This window comes from Alexandromys fortis, unplaced genomic scaffold (genome assembly GCF_014885135.2).
Source record: "Alexandromys fortis isolate MF-2015 unplaced genomic scaffold, M_Fortis_MF-2015_v1.1 scaffold_303, whole genome shotgun sequence".
Classification (NCBI taxonomy): Eukaryota; Metazoa; Chordata; class Mammalia; order Rodentia; family Cricetidae; genus Alexandromys; species Alexandromys fortis.
Window position 1 is genome coordinate 16,933 of NW_026068181.1, and position 13,746 is coordinate 30,678.

A 13,746-nucleotide genomic window follows, 5' to 3' on the forward strand; every position below is an offset into this window, starting at 1 on the left:
TGTAGCATATCATCTATTTAGAGAAACAAAAATAGAAATCAATTAGACATATTCACATAGATTTTTTTATTGATTGGAAATTCATACATGCATATTGATCATGTTTTAAAGGCCATAAAGTCAAATAGGACTTAATTATACAAGAAGGGTTTGTGACTCAGAATTTTAAGGTACCATATGGTACAAGCAGTCATCTTCTAGGGTCATCCAGAGAAAATATGGCCGTATTCTTTTGTGTTTGGTGTGAACTATTCATCTCCCATGCTATATAAGCTATGTTTTGGTGTACTTTTAGACATTACTCACATGGCCAGCTTACATGTTTAAAATGTGTCCCCAGAATCTCTGGACTTCACTCCTCAGTATTTGATTGCCATTCCACTACTGTTGTATTCTAACAGTACTGAAACCTAGGGATCTACTTATGATTTGCAGTTGTCAATTATGAAAGGTACTAATGATTTCTGTCTGCATCATGCTTTTAAGACCAAGTACAAGAATAAATTAAATTTACTTACGAGAATGCCTTCCTCACTTTGAAGGTTTTGTTATTACAAAAATTGCGGTGGACACACATCTGTATTATTCACCCTAAAATTTGTCAAGTGATCATAATTACTTACTTATAGGAAATGTATAAGAAAAAGAATAAGGAAATACAGGGAGGTTTTATTTTAAGCAAATATACTACACTGGACTTAGTTGAACAATCGATGTGCCAGACTGGGCAAGATGAAGTTGAGGAGTGATGAGTGGGAAATTCGGATATTTCTGAAGATGACACTGATCCTGGGACTGGGAGAAGTACGGGGAGAACAACTTTTTCAGCATGTGAGAAAGATGGATACAGAAAATTTTAGAGAAGAAAATCACAGGTCTAGAAGAATGGAGGTCAAAAAAGCTAAAAGTTTAGACAGGAAAACAAAAGAAAACAAAAACACACAATTCATCCCACTGATCCTCTGGCTTCCTCTCACATGCATTTTTGCATTTACCTTTGGTATTGTTTTTTTCTATTGGTATCATTTGTTACTATTAATATTAATAATAATAGTTGAGAATTTAATATATGCATCTAATGAAATATTCATTCCTCATTATCCCCAGCAACTTTCCTTATGCCCTCACCAAAACTCCCTATCCTAACTTGATGTCTTCCTTTTTAGATATACAATGGAATTGGTAACCCCTAAAGAACCCAGGTTGCAGGCACAGAGGAGAGTCTTCAGAGCCCATGAACATCACCCATAGGTTCTGAGTTGACAATACTGTTGTATTTCTCCTAGTGAAAAGTCAGATACCTGCTTCCCATTTTGTTCTAGCCTCGTACCTGTAAGTCTTCCAAAAGAAAGTTCATTCCATGCTTTCATTCGCTTCAGGTTTTGACCTTGTTAGCTCTTTAATGGCATTGTCAAGAGCTTCAGATATTTAGCTTTGTGAAGAATTTGGTCACAACACATTTTTTTTTTCAGACACTGTACAAAAGTTTGGCTATTAGGGGCATTTATTTCAGAAGCATCTCCTCAGGGATCAATTGTAATTTAAGTCGCTCATTGACCCCTCCTTCTTTGTTGCCTTTTCTTTTCTCCCTGTCTGTCAGTCTGCTCCCATTCTCACTCCCTTGTGTGTACTCTGAACATCGGGATTATTGAAATTTTATTAGCAGTCTCCAAGTCTTTTGCTGATATTCTAGCTTTGATTTTAGCTTGTTAAAAGAATGGTAATTTAATTATATTAAGATATGGGAACCTAAACACACTGGCTAAAAATCTAGACTGAAACCAAGTTTTATGAAAAAGCATATTTTCTACTGTCTTTAAGGAATCTCAGTTCTCCACCTGAAATAGGAAATACATGTAAACTAAAGAACAAAGTCATGGTTTCATTGAAGTAAAAGTCCCCAGGTACCCTGTCCAGATATTTGCATTATTATTAATCAATCAAACTTACACTTTCACCAATTCACTGATGGCCATTCATTCACTGTAATATTTTCCTCTTATGGGTTGGATTCTTCAAAAACAGATGCTAATGGCACAGTTTGCAGCAAAAATTTATTATAGGAAAAATATCTAGTAAAATAAAAATGTATAGAATTGATAAGAAGAAATATTACTGAGATATGGGTTGAAATCAGGCCTTTAAAACTCCTCTTCAATTAGTGAGCACATGAGAAGGCACGAGGAGGTCATAACACTGAGCACAATGGCTCTCTACAGATTAGTACCATCCAGTATGGATGAAAATGTGGAAACTGGATGCTGATCCAACTGCCACGACTGAAAAGATATCTGGACAGTATATCTAGTCTTGTCAGTTGCATCCAGTTGATTTCCTACAGAGCTGAGAATTGCGCATCACATCAGAATCCCAACACTTAAGGGGTAGAGCAGGAGAATCACAAGTTTAGGGCCAATCTGGGATATGTGGCCAGTGCTTGTCTAGCCTTTGAGGGCTTGGAGAGATGGCTCAGCAATTAAGACTGCTTACTGTTCTTCCACGGGACTCTGTTTCAGTCTTGGGATCCATGTAGTATTGATAAACTATCTGTAACTCCAGATGCTAGACTATTTACATTCATATCCACAGCCAAACTGAAGTTCCCACCTTTCACAAATCAATCAGCAGTTGGAATGTATTATCTAATAATATGTGAATGTTCACTGGATCCCTCCAACTAGATGTCACAGGAATATATGCTTGAACCTGTAATATACAAATGATCAACAGACATTTTAAACTCAAAAACATTAATTGGTCTTTCAATCCACTGACCAATTTAACAAAATAATACTATGAACAAAAAGAAAAAATTTCTCCATATTTAAATTTAGAGTCTAGTATTAAAAAAACTTACTATTGTATCATAATATTGAATGAGAAAACATTGGTGTACTAAATAATATTTTCAATTAGTAAGAAACTTGAAAATATATACTTATATCAATATATAATATAAAATTGCTATTGTATATATGGCAGCAACATATCAATAAGTAGAAAAAAGTTCCAAGGGAAAATATTCAAATGATTTTAATGATGGGGCAATTAAAAACCCTTCTAATGTACCAAGAAGATGACTCAGTAAATAAAGGTACTTACTACCAAGCATATTAACCTGAGTTTTGTCACGTGGACCCACATGACGTAAGGAGATAACTGTATCTCCAAAGCTGTCCTCTGACCACTATACATATGTTATGGCATATGCATATACACACATTTATACATTTAGTGTATGTCTGTGTGTGTGCATGTGCACGTGCATGCACAACTGTGCATGTGTGTGTGTGTGTGTGTGTGTGTGTGTGTGTGTGTGTGAGAGAGAGAGAGAGAGAGAGAGAGAGAGAGAGAGAGAGAGAGAGAAAGCCTATCAAGTAGGCCAACAAGAAATCCCTGGGTATCTGCTTGTTTACATCCACACAGTTGTGAAATTATAAAATTATCTCACTATTGAATGATTTTACTTATGTGGAAAGAAACTCAGGTTTTCATGCTTGCAGGAATATCACTTTACTGAATGAGTTACTTCTCAGTGCCATATATTTATATCTTAAGGAAAATAAATACTAAATCTCAAAAATATACCTGTACTTACATGTTTATTGAACCAACATTCATAGTAGTAAGGGTCTAGAAAATACACTTAGCATTTTCATGGATCATGGAAAGTACGATGTACTTCAAATGGAACATTACTCAGTCCTAAAAGAGTTAAAAATCCTGATATTGGTAAAAGTATAAATGATAGAGAATTTGTTATGCTAAGTGGAGTAAGTTAGAAAAAGAAAAACAGCTGTTCTGTGATATCACTTATATTCGGAAATAGTAGAGTGGTTATCACTACAGACTGGCAAATGAGCAACAAGGAAAGATATTGTTATCTGATATGTGACATAATGACTATTTTATTATATGAGATTCTTGGCCAAAATCTTTACTATTACACAAAATGTTCCAGTGACATGTCCTTTGGTAAATAGCTTAGATCATGGCAAGCAAGAAGTCAGATCTGATTCATTAGGGAGTTTCTACTGCTTTAGCACCCCACAGCCATAATATAATGAGAAGCCTTCACTTTGTGAGGTCATGTGACCTCACATGACTACTTGGAAATTGATGCAAGAATTTGAGTAGTAAGATGCCAGGCCCTACAAGGCTCTGACACAGAAGAGCAGCAGGTGGCAGCTGACTTCAGGGTGTCATCCCACCAGGAGGAGAATCCCTGATGGGTGAATCACGGATAGACAAAGCCCCAAGACCACAGACTCCAGAATGTCTTTTGCTTATGCTGTGCCTTTATATCTTTGTTGTTGCTGTTTCTGGCTTCTGGCATGGTGTAAATGGGTTTGAGGAGATCCCCACTGCCTGTAATGTGGTGTGTTTATCACGTGGAAACATCCTATTCTACTGGGATTTTTACCTGTAGATGATTATGAATATGATATCTTCTTAAACTGTACTGTATAATTAATAATAATAATAACAATAATAATAACTTTCATTTGTTTAGAGATTTGATGACAAAAAATAAAGCAAGGAAAAGTTACACAGCTAGAACGCATGAGTTTCTATTGAGGAGTCATATAGACTGTGCTTTATGTTATGGTAATGATCAAGCAAAACAGTTAAGTCCCAGTAGCCCAACTAGTCTAAATTCTTTTAGCCTTAATCTTGGGAGATGTGTTCACAGGTTCTGGAGTACATTGCAATTGAAACTAAGCTTTGAAAATAACTTAAAGTTAGACAAAGACGTTTTGTCAAGTAGCATTGTATTTGTCAAACTAACTCAAGGTCAGCGAACAAATACAAAGCAGTCCAATTGGTACTGACCTACTTTTCTTACCATGGTTGGTTAGTTACCAAAGGCAATAACTAACTCCTTATAACCATTTCTGCCCTCAGTCTCCTGATACAAAAATACTACCGGTGAGTGGGAAAGCACCCTAAAGATTTAGAGTAGAGCTGAGTGATTCTTTTTCATATATAAAAGTTTGACTGTGTGACTCCTTTAAGATTCCTTATAGGATTATTTTTTAAGATAAGTAATAAAGTAATTGGTTCTTTTCTTTATAACTGCAAAATGCAGTAAAATACCTGACTGAGACTAGCTTGCCTAAATGATTAACTCATAACAAGTTGCTTGGCTAGAAATGTGTGTGTAGAGGGAGGCTGCTTGTTGGTTCCTGGCCACCCAGCTAGCTTAGACCTGAAATAACCACACAGAAACCATATTAATTAAATCACTGCTTGGCCCATTAGCTCCGCATCTTATTGGCTAACTCTTATATTAATTTAACTCATCTCCATTAATCTGTGTAAACCACGTGGCAGTGGCTTACTGGCAAAATTTTGTCATGTCTGACTCTGGCAGCAGCTCCATGGCTTCTCTCTGACTCTGCCCTTCTTCCTCCCAGCATACAGCCTAGTTTCCCCTGCCTAGTTCTGTTTTTCCTTGTCATAGTCTCAAAGCAGTTCTTTATTCATTAACCAATAAAAGCAACACATAGAAAGAAGGACTTCTCACACCATATGTGAATTCTTGGGATAATTTGTTTTTCACCTGTAATTCATAAAATGTTTAATCACATAAGGAATATGGAAAACACGATTTTTTTTACTTACATTCATTCACTTGAAAATTAGAATGTAACCACACTGTGATTCTTATATTGCCTGAAAGATTTTGCTGGGGTATAGAAACTGCAGAAAAAGAATACAGTGGAAGAATAGAGAATACAAAAGGAATCCACTGAAAAAAAGTGTGTCTTTTTTTCCTAACCCCTTCAGATATAAAAGTCTAGTAAGCACAGACTCTGTGACTTTCCTTTGAACCATATACTGCTGAGGCCGGGCCACCAGACAGTGATATTAAGATGTCACTATAGTGGCAATTGATGGCTGCCAAAGAGAAAGAGTTGGCTTTCTTTAAGGTTGTAACCCCATGAGCGGTCACCCACCTAAGAATAATGGTCAGAACTAAAGTGACTATGTGGGATTTAAGGGATGAATAAAATGAAGACTTTGAATGGGTACGGAATGGTGGTAGTGTATCTATCAATGGAAGGATGGGGGAAACAAATAAATATAACCAAAATACAATCTCAAAGAATTAATAAAGCTATTTTTAAAAAATGAATCACACTTTGTATTTGACAATTTGTGTCTTGAAAAAATGTAACAGTTGTGTTGCTCAGGAGTGATGCATGCCTTTAATTCTAGCACATGGGAGGCAGAGGCCAGGAGATCTCTGTGAGTTCAAGGCCAGCCTGGTCTACCACAGCTAGTTCCCGGACAGGCTCCAAAGCTCCAGAGAAACCCTGTCTTGATAAAAGCAATAGTTATTAAAATGAGGGAAAGTCAGTCTTTGACTTCTATGATTGTATTAGTTCCTTAATTCTAAGGAGTTTCCCCATTTCCAACTACAGTGTTTTTACTCCACATAAAATCTCAGTCTAAGACTATCAGTTGTGTTTCCTCAGTTGATATCAGTAATTACGGTTAGTGAGTAAAGCAAATGTGGCTGCAAGGAATATTTGCAAAAGTGAAAGGGCTTAGCTCTATGTCTCAGTGATATTTTCACAGCAGTTGCTGAACTCACTCTCACTTTTGCAAAGTTAAATTGAGATTTCCTGAATGTATTGGCACTGTGGTATTAGAATTGGACCTGACTTCTCCCTGGTGTTGATATAATAACTTTTGCAAGTCATTTAAACCACAAAAAGTACCCTTTGTTCAATGTCATTCCTAGGACTTTCTTTGTCAACTTGTTTTGAGACTGATGTTTGCTCCTCAAAACCTGTCTGAACATTACTGGAGTCACTTGGGTTAAGAGGGGAGTACTGTGGACCATTGTAATACTTCATGTGTGCAGGTTCTGTGTAAGTGCTAAGACAGAGATTTGTTAACAAATGGGGATTGTAAGATTATTTGGTAACTCATCTCTTCATTGAGAATTGTACCATACTCTCCTTTATTCTGAACATGCACCTTGTTCTTCAGTTGCCTCTGAAAAGCTACACTGGTATTAATATGTGAACTCACACAATGAAGTTGGAAAATTAAACATAATTGTATTCCCATGGGTGTCTCTGAACTTCCAAAGGAAATACTCAGGAAATGTGTGAAGAGACTATGGGAATTGACCCTGTACACATGAGGAGACTTCTAATTATATGTCACCTCAGAGTAGACAGTATCGAAAGGAAGTAAAGATTTCCACAGCATTTGACGTAGATGTGAAGAGTGTTAAAACGCAGCACTGACTTTCTCTTGATCTACTAGTTATTCCTCCCATCTTTACTTCTAGTCTTTCACAGACAGAGGTATGTAAGCTACTTTTGGTCATTGTAGGAACAGCAGGCAATAATAAAACCCATGAAACTTACACATCAAGAAACTAAGACTTTTAACATTTTTGAGCTTCATTGTTTCCGTTTTCTAATCCTGCATGTATACAACTGGCATACAGCACAGCTACATAAAAAATTATATTATTCTGAAACTTAACCAATAGATGGAAGGTAAACTCTAGTTGACTTACTAGTTTCTAAAATATTACAATTATTAAAAACTCCATCAGCAAGAAAACGAAAAAATACTAGCTTCTTAATAATTTAACATCTGATTAAAAATGAGGAGAATTCATAGAAAAAAAAGTTTGACCTTGGAGTTAAGCAAGAAGCAATTGTGTTGGGTAAAACACAAGAAAAGTATGTGGAAGTATAAATATATGTTTATTTTAAATACCATGTAATATTAAAAGATAAATTCCTCCAAAGACTAAAAGTATGTAAGAATGATTGAAGTCAAATGCCAGTAATGTTAATATTATCTCTATATTGAAATAATGAGCCAGTAATGTTAATGTTATCTCTATATGGTAGTTTTCTGTTCATTGTGAGATTGAGTTTCACTTACATGCCTCCCTTCCATTTCCTCCATGCAGATATCATTTCATCCAAGAAAAAATTACCCTATGTGCATCTCCAAATTGAGCTAGATTGAAATTTGAAGACAATTTACCTCACTATATTGAAACAAATAATATTAGATTCCAGGCTAAACATAATCACAATAATGGGAAACATATGAAATAATATTTGTAAACACTTAAGCACATCTCATTCAGCATTATATACTAAAGTAAAATGACCAGGGTGGGGGAAAAGAGGACTTTAAGAGGGGGAGATGAAAAAAGCAAATATCCATGTCATGAAATATTAAAATATAGCAAGATTCTTCATGATTTATTCTTCATTCAGCACTTACTGAAACAGTAAACATATATCATTGCCCTTCTATGATTTCTCTAATAAGAGGATAAATACTTCTTGACAAGGATATAACAAAGAAGATATTTAATATTTAAATCACAGAGAAGATATTTCACAGAAAACCAACCCTCACTTTCATGTGAATATTTTTTATAAATATTCAGAAATATGTCTTCTTCTTTCTAGAATATAACTAATAAGCTTTTATTGGAGTGTGTGCATGTCTATTATGTATGTTTGTGATGAGACAGACATGGAAAGAGAAGAAAGTGAGAGAGGTAGACTGAAAACTGGACTCTGAAATAAACCATTCACACTTAGAAAAGATATGTAGACCTCTTGGGTGTACATGAATGGATCTCCTCAGTAAAAGTCGATATCTGAAAACCGCCATGTGAAATTCACTCAGTCTCTGTGTGAATCTAACTGAAAGCAGAAGAAATATTCCCAGCACGTGCTAATGGTCTAATTGAGAAGCCGTATGCCTGTAGTCCCTAAGGCAGCATGCCCCATTTCAATAGCTGCATCTTCAGGCCCTCAATGCTGACTCTGTTGGGATTCCTGGCTTGGAGCCATTGCAGTTCTGGGTTGGGATTCCTTTCTGTGGCATGTACATCATCGCTCTTTTGGGCAATTTTCTGCTCCTAGTTTTCATCAAAGTTGAGCGAAGCCTCCATGAACCCATGTACCTCTTCCTAGCAATGCTTGGAGCAACAGACATTGCTCTCAGTACTTGCATCTTACCCAAAATGCTAGGAATATTCTGGTTTCACCTTCCAAACATACACTTTGACGCCTGCCTCTTGCAGATGTGGCTGATTCACACATTCCAGTGTACTGAGTCAGGCATTTTGTTTGCTATGACAATGGACCGTTATGTGGCAATCTGTGATCCTCTAAGACATGCATCGATTTTTACCCAGTGACTCCTCACTCAAATAGGAGTAGGAGTCACACTCAGAGCTGTCCTCTTTGTAGCTCCATGTCTCATTCTCATCAAATGCAGGTTGAATTTTTACTGGACCACAGTAGTATCACATTCATACTGTGAGCACATGGCGATTGTCAAGCTGGCAGTAGAAGATGTTCGGGTCAACAAGATCTATAGTCTTTTTGTGGCTTTCAGTGTACTTGGACTGGACATAATTTTCATAACACTCTCCTACATTAGAATATTTATAACTGTCTTCAAGCTGCCTCAAAAGGAAGCAAGACTCAAAGCCTTTAACACATGCATTGCCCACATTTGTGTCTTCTTGGAGTTTTATCTCCTGGCCTTCTTCTCCTTCTTTACACATAGGTTTGTTTTCCACATTCCATCTTACATTCACATTTTCCTGTCTAACCTTTACCTACTTGTCCCACCTTTGCTTAATCCTATTGTTTATGGGGTGAAGACCAAACAGATTCGAGATCAAGTGTCCAGAATTTTCTGTTGTATTTATCCTTCTTGATTTTTAGTTTATTTACTTTTGTTTCAAATAGCAAATCTCATTCAAAACCCTTAGGTTTTGCTTGTATGATCTGTGTGTGTGTGTGTGTGTGTGTGCACGCGCGCGCGCGTGTGTACATGTGCATGTGAAAGCCAGAGGTTAAGATATAGTCCACCTTGTTTCCTTGGCTTTTTGTTGTTGTTGCGTTGTATTGTTTGTTTGAGAGTGGCTTCTGATGCTCTGGGGTTCACAATTAGACTGCTCTGGAAGGGAAGAGAACCCAAGGATTCCAGTAGTCTTCATCCATCATTTCAGCCCTTGAACTAAAAGCACATGCCATCACAGTCAGCTTTGTATATAGAGTCTGGGGTTTAGATTTATGTTTGAGCAGCAAGTACTTAACCAGCTGAGCTACCTTGACAACTGCAAACCTTTGTTTCTGAGAGTTCCCTGTGAACAGGTACTAAGCTTTAGTTTAAGGCTTCTTTCACCACTTAAAAATAAAGGACCTGAATGCCTATTAATTAATTATATCTCTTTCTGTTATGATTATAGTTGAAACATGATGTTAAACACATTTAAGGTTAATTTATTGCAAAAGGTATTTATGAATAAAGTATACTGAACGCTTTTCAAAAAGTAACTCTACCTGGTAACATTTTATTTTTAAATTTTATTATTATTATTATTACAAATTTTCACCTCCTCCCCTCCTCCCATTTCCCTCTCCCTCCCCCATCTTCCATCCCTCTTCCTCTCCAGTCCAAAGAGCACTCAGGGTTCCCTGCCCTGTGGGAAGTCCAAGGTCCTCCCCGCTCCATCCAGGTGTAGGAAGGTGAGGATCCCAATAGACTAGGTTCCCATAAAGCCATGGAGTAGAATCAAAACCCAGTGCCAGATCCCTCACCAGTTGACTTGTGTGCCCCCGCTTGGACGAGGGAGTATAACAGTACATAGCCGCGGGGGGTGGTCATCACCAACCAACCTGGCTTCCGTGATGAGAGTGTCCTGTACTGTGTGGGCTACTGCTGTACTTGAGTGTATGCCTGCAGGAGGTGCCCAGACCAGAAGTGTGTATGGACCTGTCAGATCGAGAATAGCGGTGTGCAGCTTCAGTGTGAATTGTTCCTGAAGATGACCCGCAGAATACCACTGTCGACTCTTCTGCAGATGCCTGTTATGAAGAACTGTGCAGGGCCATCAGTGCCACAACCGGGACACTTTCATGTGGTGTTCATTTTCCTGGTTTTCTCAGTCAACGGTCCACACCCTGATTCAGAGTTGTCCGGAAGCTCAAAACTGTGCAGTTAGCAGTGGGTGAAATTTGATGCAGGCAAAGCCAGGAAGGGGTGGCTCTTCCAGGAGCTGCCAGGGAATGATGCAGCTGTGAGCCTTGAAGCCCTTTAGACACAGACCTTTGATGGTGGCCATGAGGATTCCATTCTGCCAGGATCCCTCTACCTACTTGAGCTTCAGCATGAAGCCTTTGAGTCATCATACCAGCCAGAGGTCCTGACACGTATGTCCTTAGTGGACACTAACCGGCAGCACCTGAAGTCTCCATCAGAGTGAAACCCAATTCAGTCATCAGGTTGACTAGGGAGTTGATTATGTATACAAGGTTCTGTCTGTATGTATGCCTGCAGGCCAGAAGAGGGCGCCAGATCTCTTTACAGATGGTGGTGGTGGTGGTGAGTAACTATGTGGTTGCTGGGAATTGAACTCAGGACCTCTGGAAGAGCAGTCAGTGCTCTAACCGCTGAGCCATCTCTCCAGCCCCATCATGAGTTTTTAACTTAAACTAAAACTTACTCTATGTGGAAGATGGCAGCAGTTGAGAAGATATTAACACAGTTCATCATGGGTGTTCCTGTGCTGACAGTGTACCTCGGGATAAACTTCAGTTGCTTTTATTTTTAGTAAGAAATATTTTTTGATAGTTAAAAAAAGTGTCTTCCTGCTCTTATAGAGTTCAGTTCCTATCACACATGGGGGGTAGGTGTCTCACAACTGCATGTAATTCCAGTTCCAAGGGATTTGATACCCTCTTCTGGCCTCTGAAAGTAATTGCATTCATGTGCACACATGTGCAACACACACAATATATATATTCACACACTATATATATACATACACACTATATATACACACACATACACACACTATATATACACACATATACACACTATATATATACACACATATACACACATACACATACTATATATACACGCATATATACACACATTATATATATATAGTTTGTATATCTAAAAATAAGTCTTTCAATAATATCACATCATTTTTTAGTCCTTTGGAACAAATAAGACCAATGCATCACAGCTGTTTAGTTTATCTAATAATAAGCCCGGAAACTTATCATTCCATTTTTTTTTTTAAATTAGAGAACACTGAGTTGTGCTTTTCCTGACAGCATCCTGTGGTGTAGTTTAGCAGATTCTTCTGTTTATAGTTTTCTATACATTAGCAGCTGTAGCTACAGACTCATCAGCCTTGGACTGCTGTCTGTTTCCAGACCGCTTTTGTTAGGGTATAGCATAAACAGTAACGTACCCCTGTGTCTGGTTTATATTCCTGTGCCCTGCCTTCTTTGGGAGACTCATCTAGTCTGTTAATCTTTTTGGTTTTGCTTGTTTTGTTTTTGTTTTTGTTTTCGAGACAATGTTTCTTTGTGTAACAGTCCTGAAACTCACTTTGTAGACCGGGCAGGCCGGAACTCATGGAGATCCGCCTGCCTCTGCCTGGGGATGCTGGGATGAAATATGCCACCACCGCCCAGCTTGATTTTTGTAGTCTTAATTGGCAGTTCCTTTTACTCCTGGCTCTGGTCTATCTACTTACTTGGCCTGTGGTCCAGCACCGCACTACAACTCCAATCCCTAAACTTCCTTAGAGAAGAAGGGGTAACGCATTTTGAAATCAACCCCGGCACAGGAAGTTTCGGATGATCACTCTGTCACACATATGATTAAGCAACCATCAGTATAAGAGATTCATTAAAGCCACAAACTCCACCCCATCTCTCCCTTCCATTTTCTGGATACCATGGTAAGACAAGCTTAAAATTCCACTGGGAGGCAAGAGCAGGACCTCTAGTTGAAGGACAGCCTAGGCAAGGTACTGAGACACTACTTCAACAAATAAAGGCAAAGTAGACACAACAAACATTGGGGGAGGGGAGAGAGAGAGAGAGAGAGAGAGAGAGAGAGAGAGAGAGAGAGAAGAGCAATCGAAAAGTTTTTATTTTTTCTGGAGCTTTTATTTCTAGAAGGCAACCAATCATGGCTCAACGGATAATATGCTATTAAAAATTAAACGAAACTTGGGCCCATTGCCATTTAATCAGGCCGGTGATCTTCTGGACTCGTGGAGAGGTAGCCGCCCCCGCCGTGCTCCTCGCACGGAGGCGCTGAAGCGGCAGCCTAATCGGGCCGTAGACTTTTCCTTCCCTTTTCACCTTTTCCCAGGCTTCCTGAACAGGAAAAGTTCTTGGCTTTCGAATCCTGGCCCCGCCCATCCATCACCCGGCCGCCGGGCGGGGCGTGGTCACCATGGGCGTGGTCTGAGGCTCCGCCCCCACCCGCTTCCCAGTGGCTGACCTACCTTGAGTTGGGAAACCAGCTGCCACCGCCGCTTCAGCAGAGCCCAACCCTAGCGAGTGCCGGTCCACGCCCTGCCGCCTTGGGGAGCCGCCTGTCCCGAGAGGAGTTCCAGTGGGTCTATACCGACCAGCCGCACACCGACCGGCGCCAGGAGATCCTGGCAAAGTATCCAGAGATAAAATCCTGTATATGCTCTACTATGTTCATAGCAGCATTGTTTGTAATAGCCAGAAACTGGAAACAACCTAGATGCCCTTCAATTGAAGAATGGATGAAGAGAGTATGGAATATATACATATTAGAGTACTACTCAGCAGTAAAAAACAAGGACTTCTTGAAGTTTGCAGGCAAATGGATGGAAATAGAAAACACCATCCTGAGTGAGGTAAGCCAGACCCAAAAAGAGGAACATGG

At 38.8% G+C, this 13,746-nt stretch overlaps 1 protein-coding gene and 1 pseudogene across 1 annotated transcript; both read left to right on the top strand.

The window, feature by feature from the left end:
- Window positions 1-8,780: 8,780 nt before the first annotated feature.
- LOC126492617 (olfactory receptor 52A5-like) lies at window positions 8,781-9,730 on the top strand. Its single transcript, XM_050129149.1, is given in 2 exon segments — window positions 8,781-8,826; window positions 8,829-9,730. Coding segments are annotated over 2 exon segments (948 nt in total).
- A 358-nt stretch (window positions 9,731-10,088) lies between these two features.
- Window positions 10,089-11,305, top strand: LOC126492618 (transforming growth factor beta regulator 1-like; annotated as a pseudogene).
- Window positions 11,306-13,746: the final 2,441 nt, after the last annotated feature.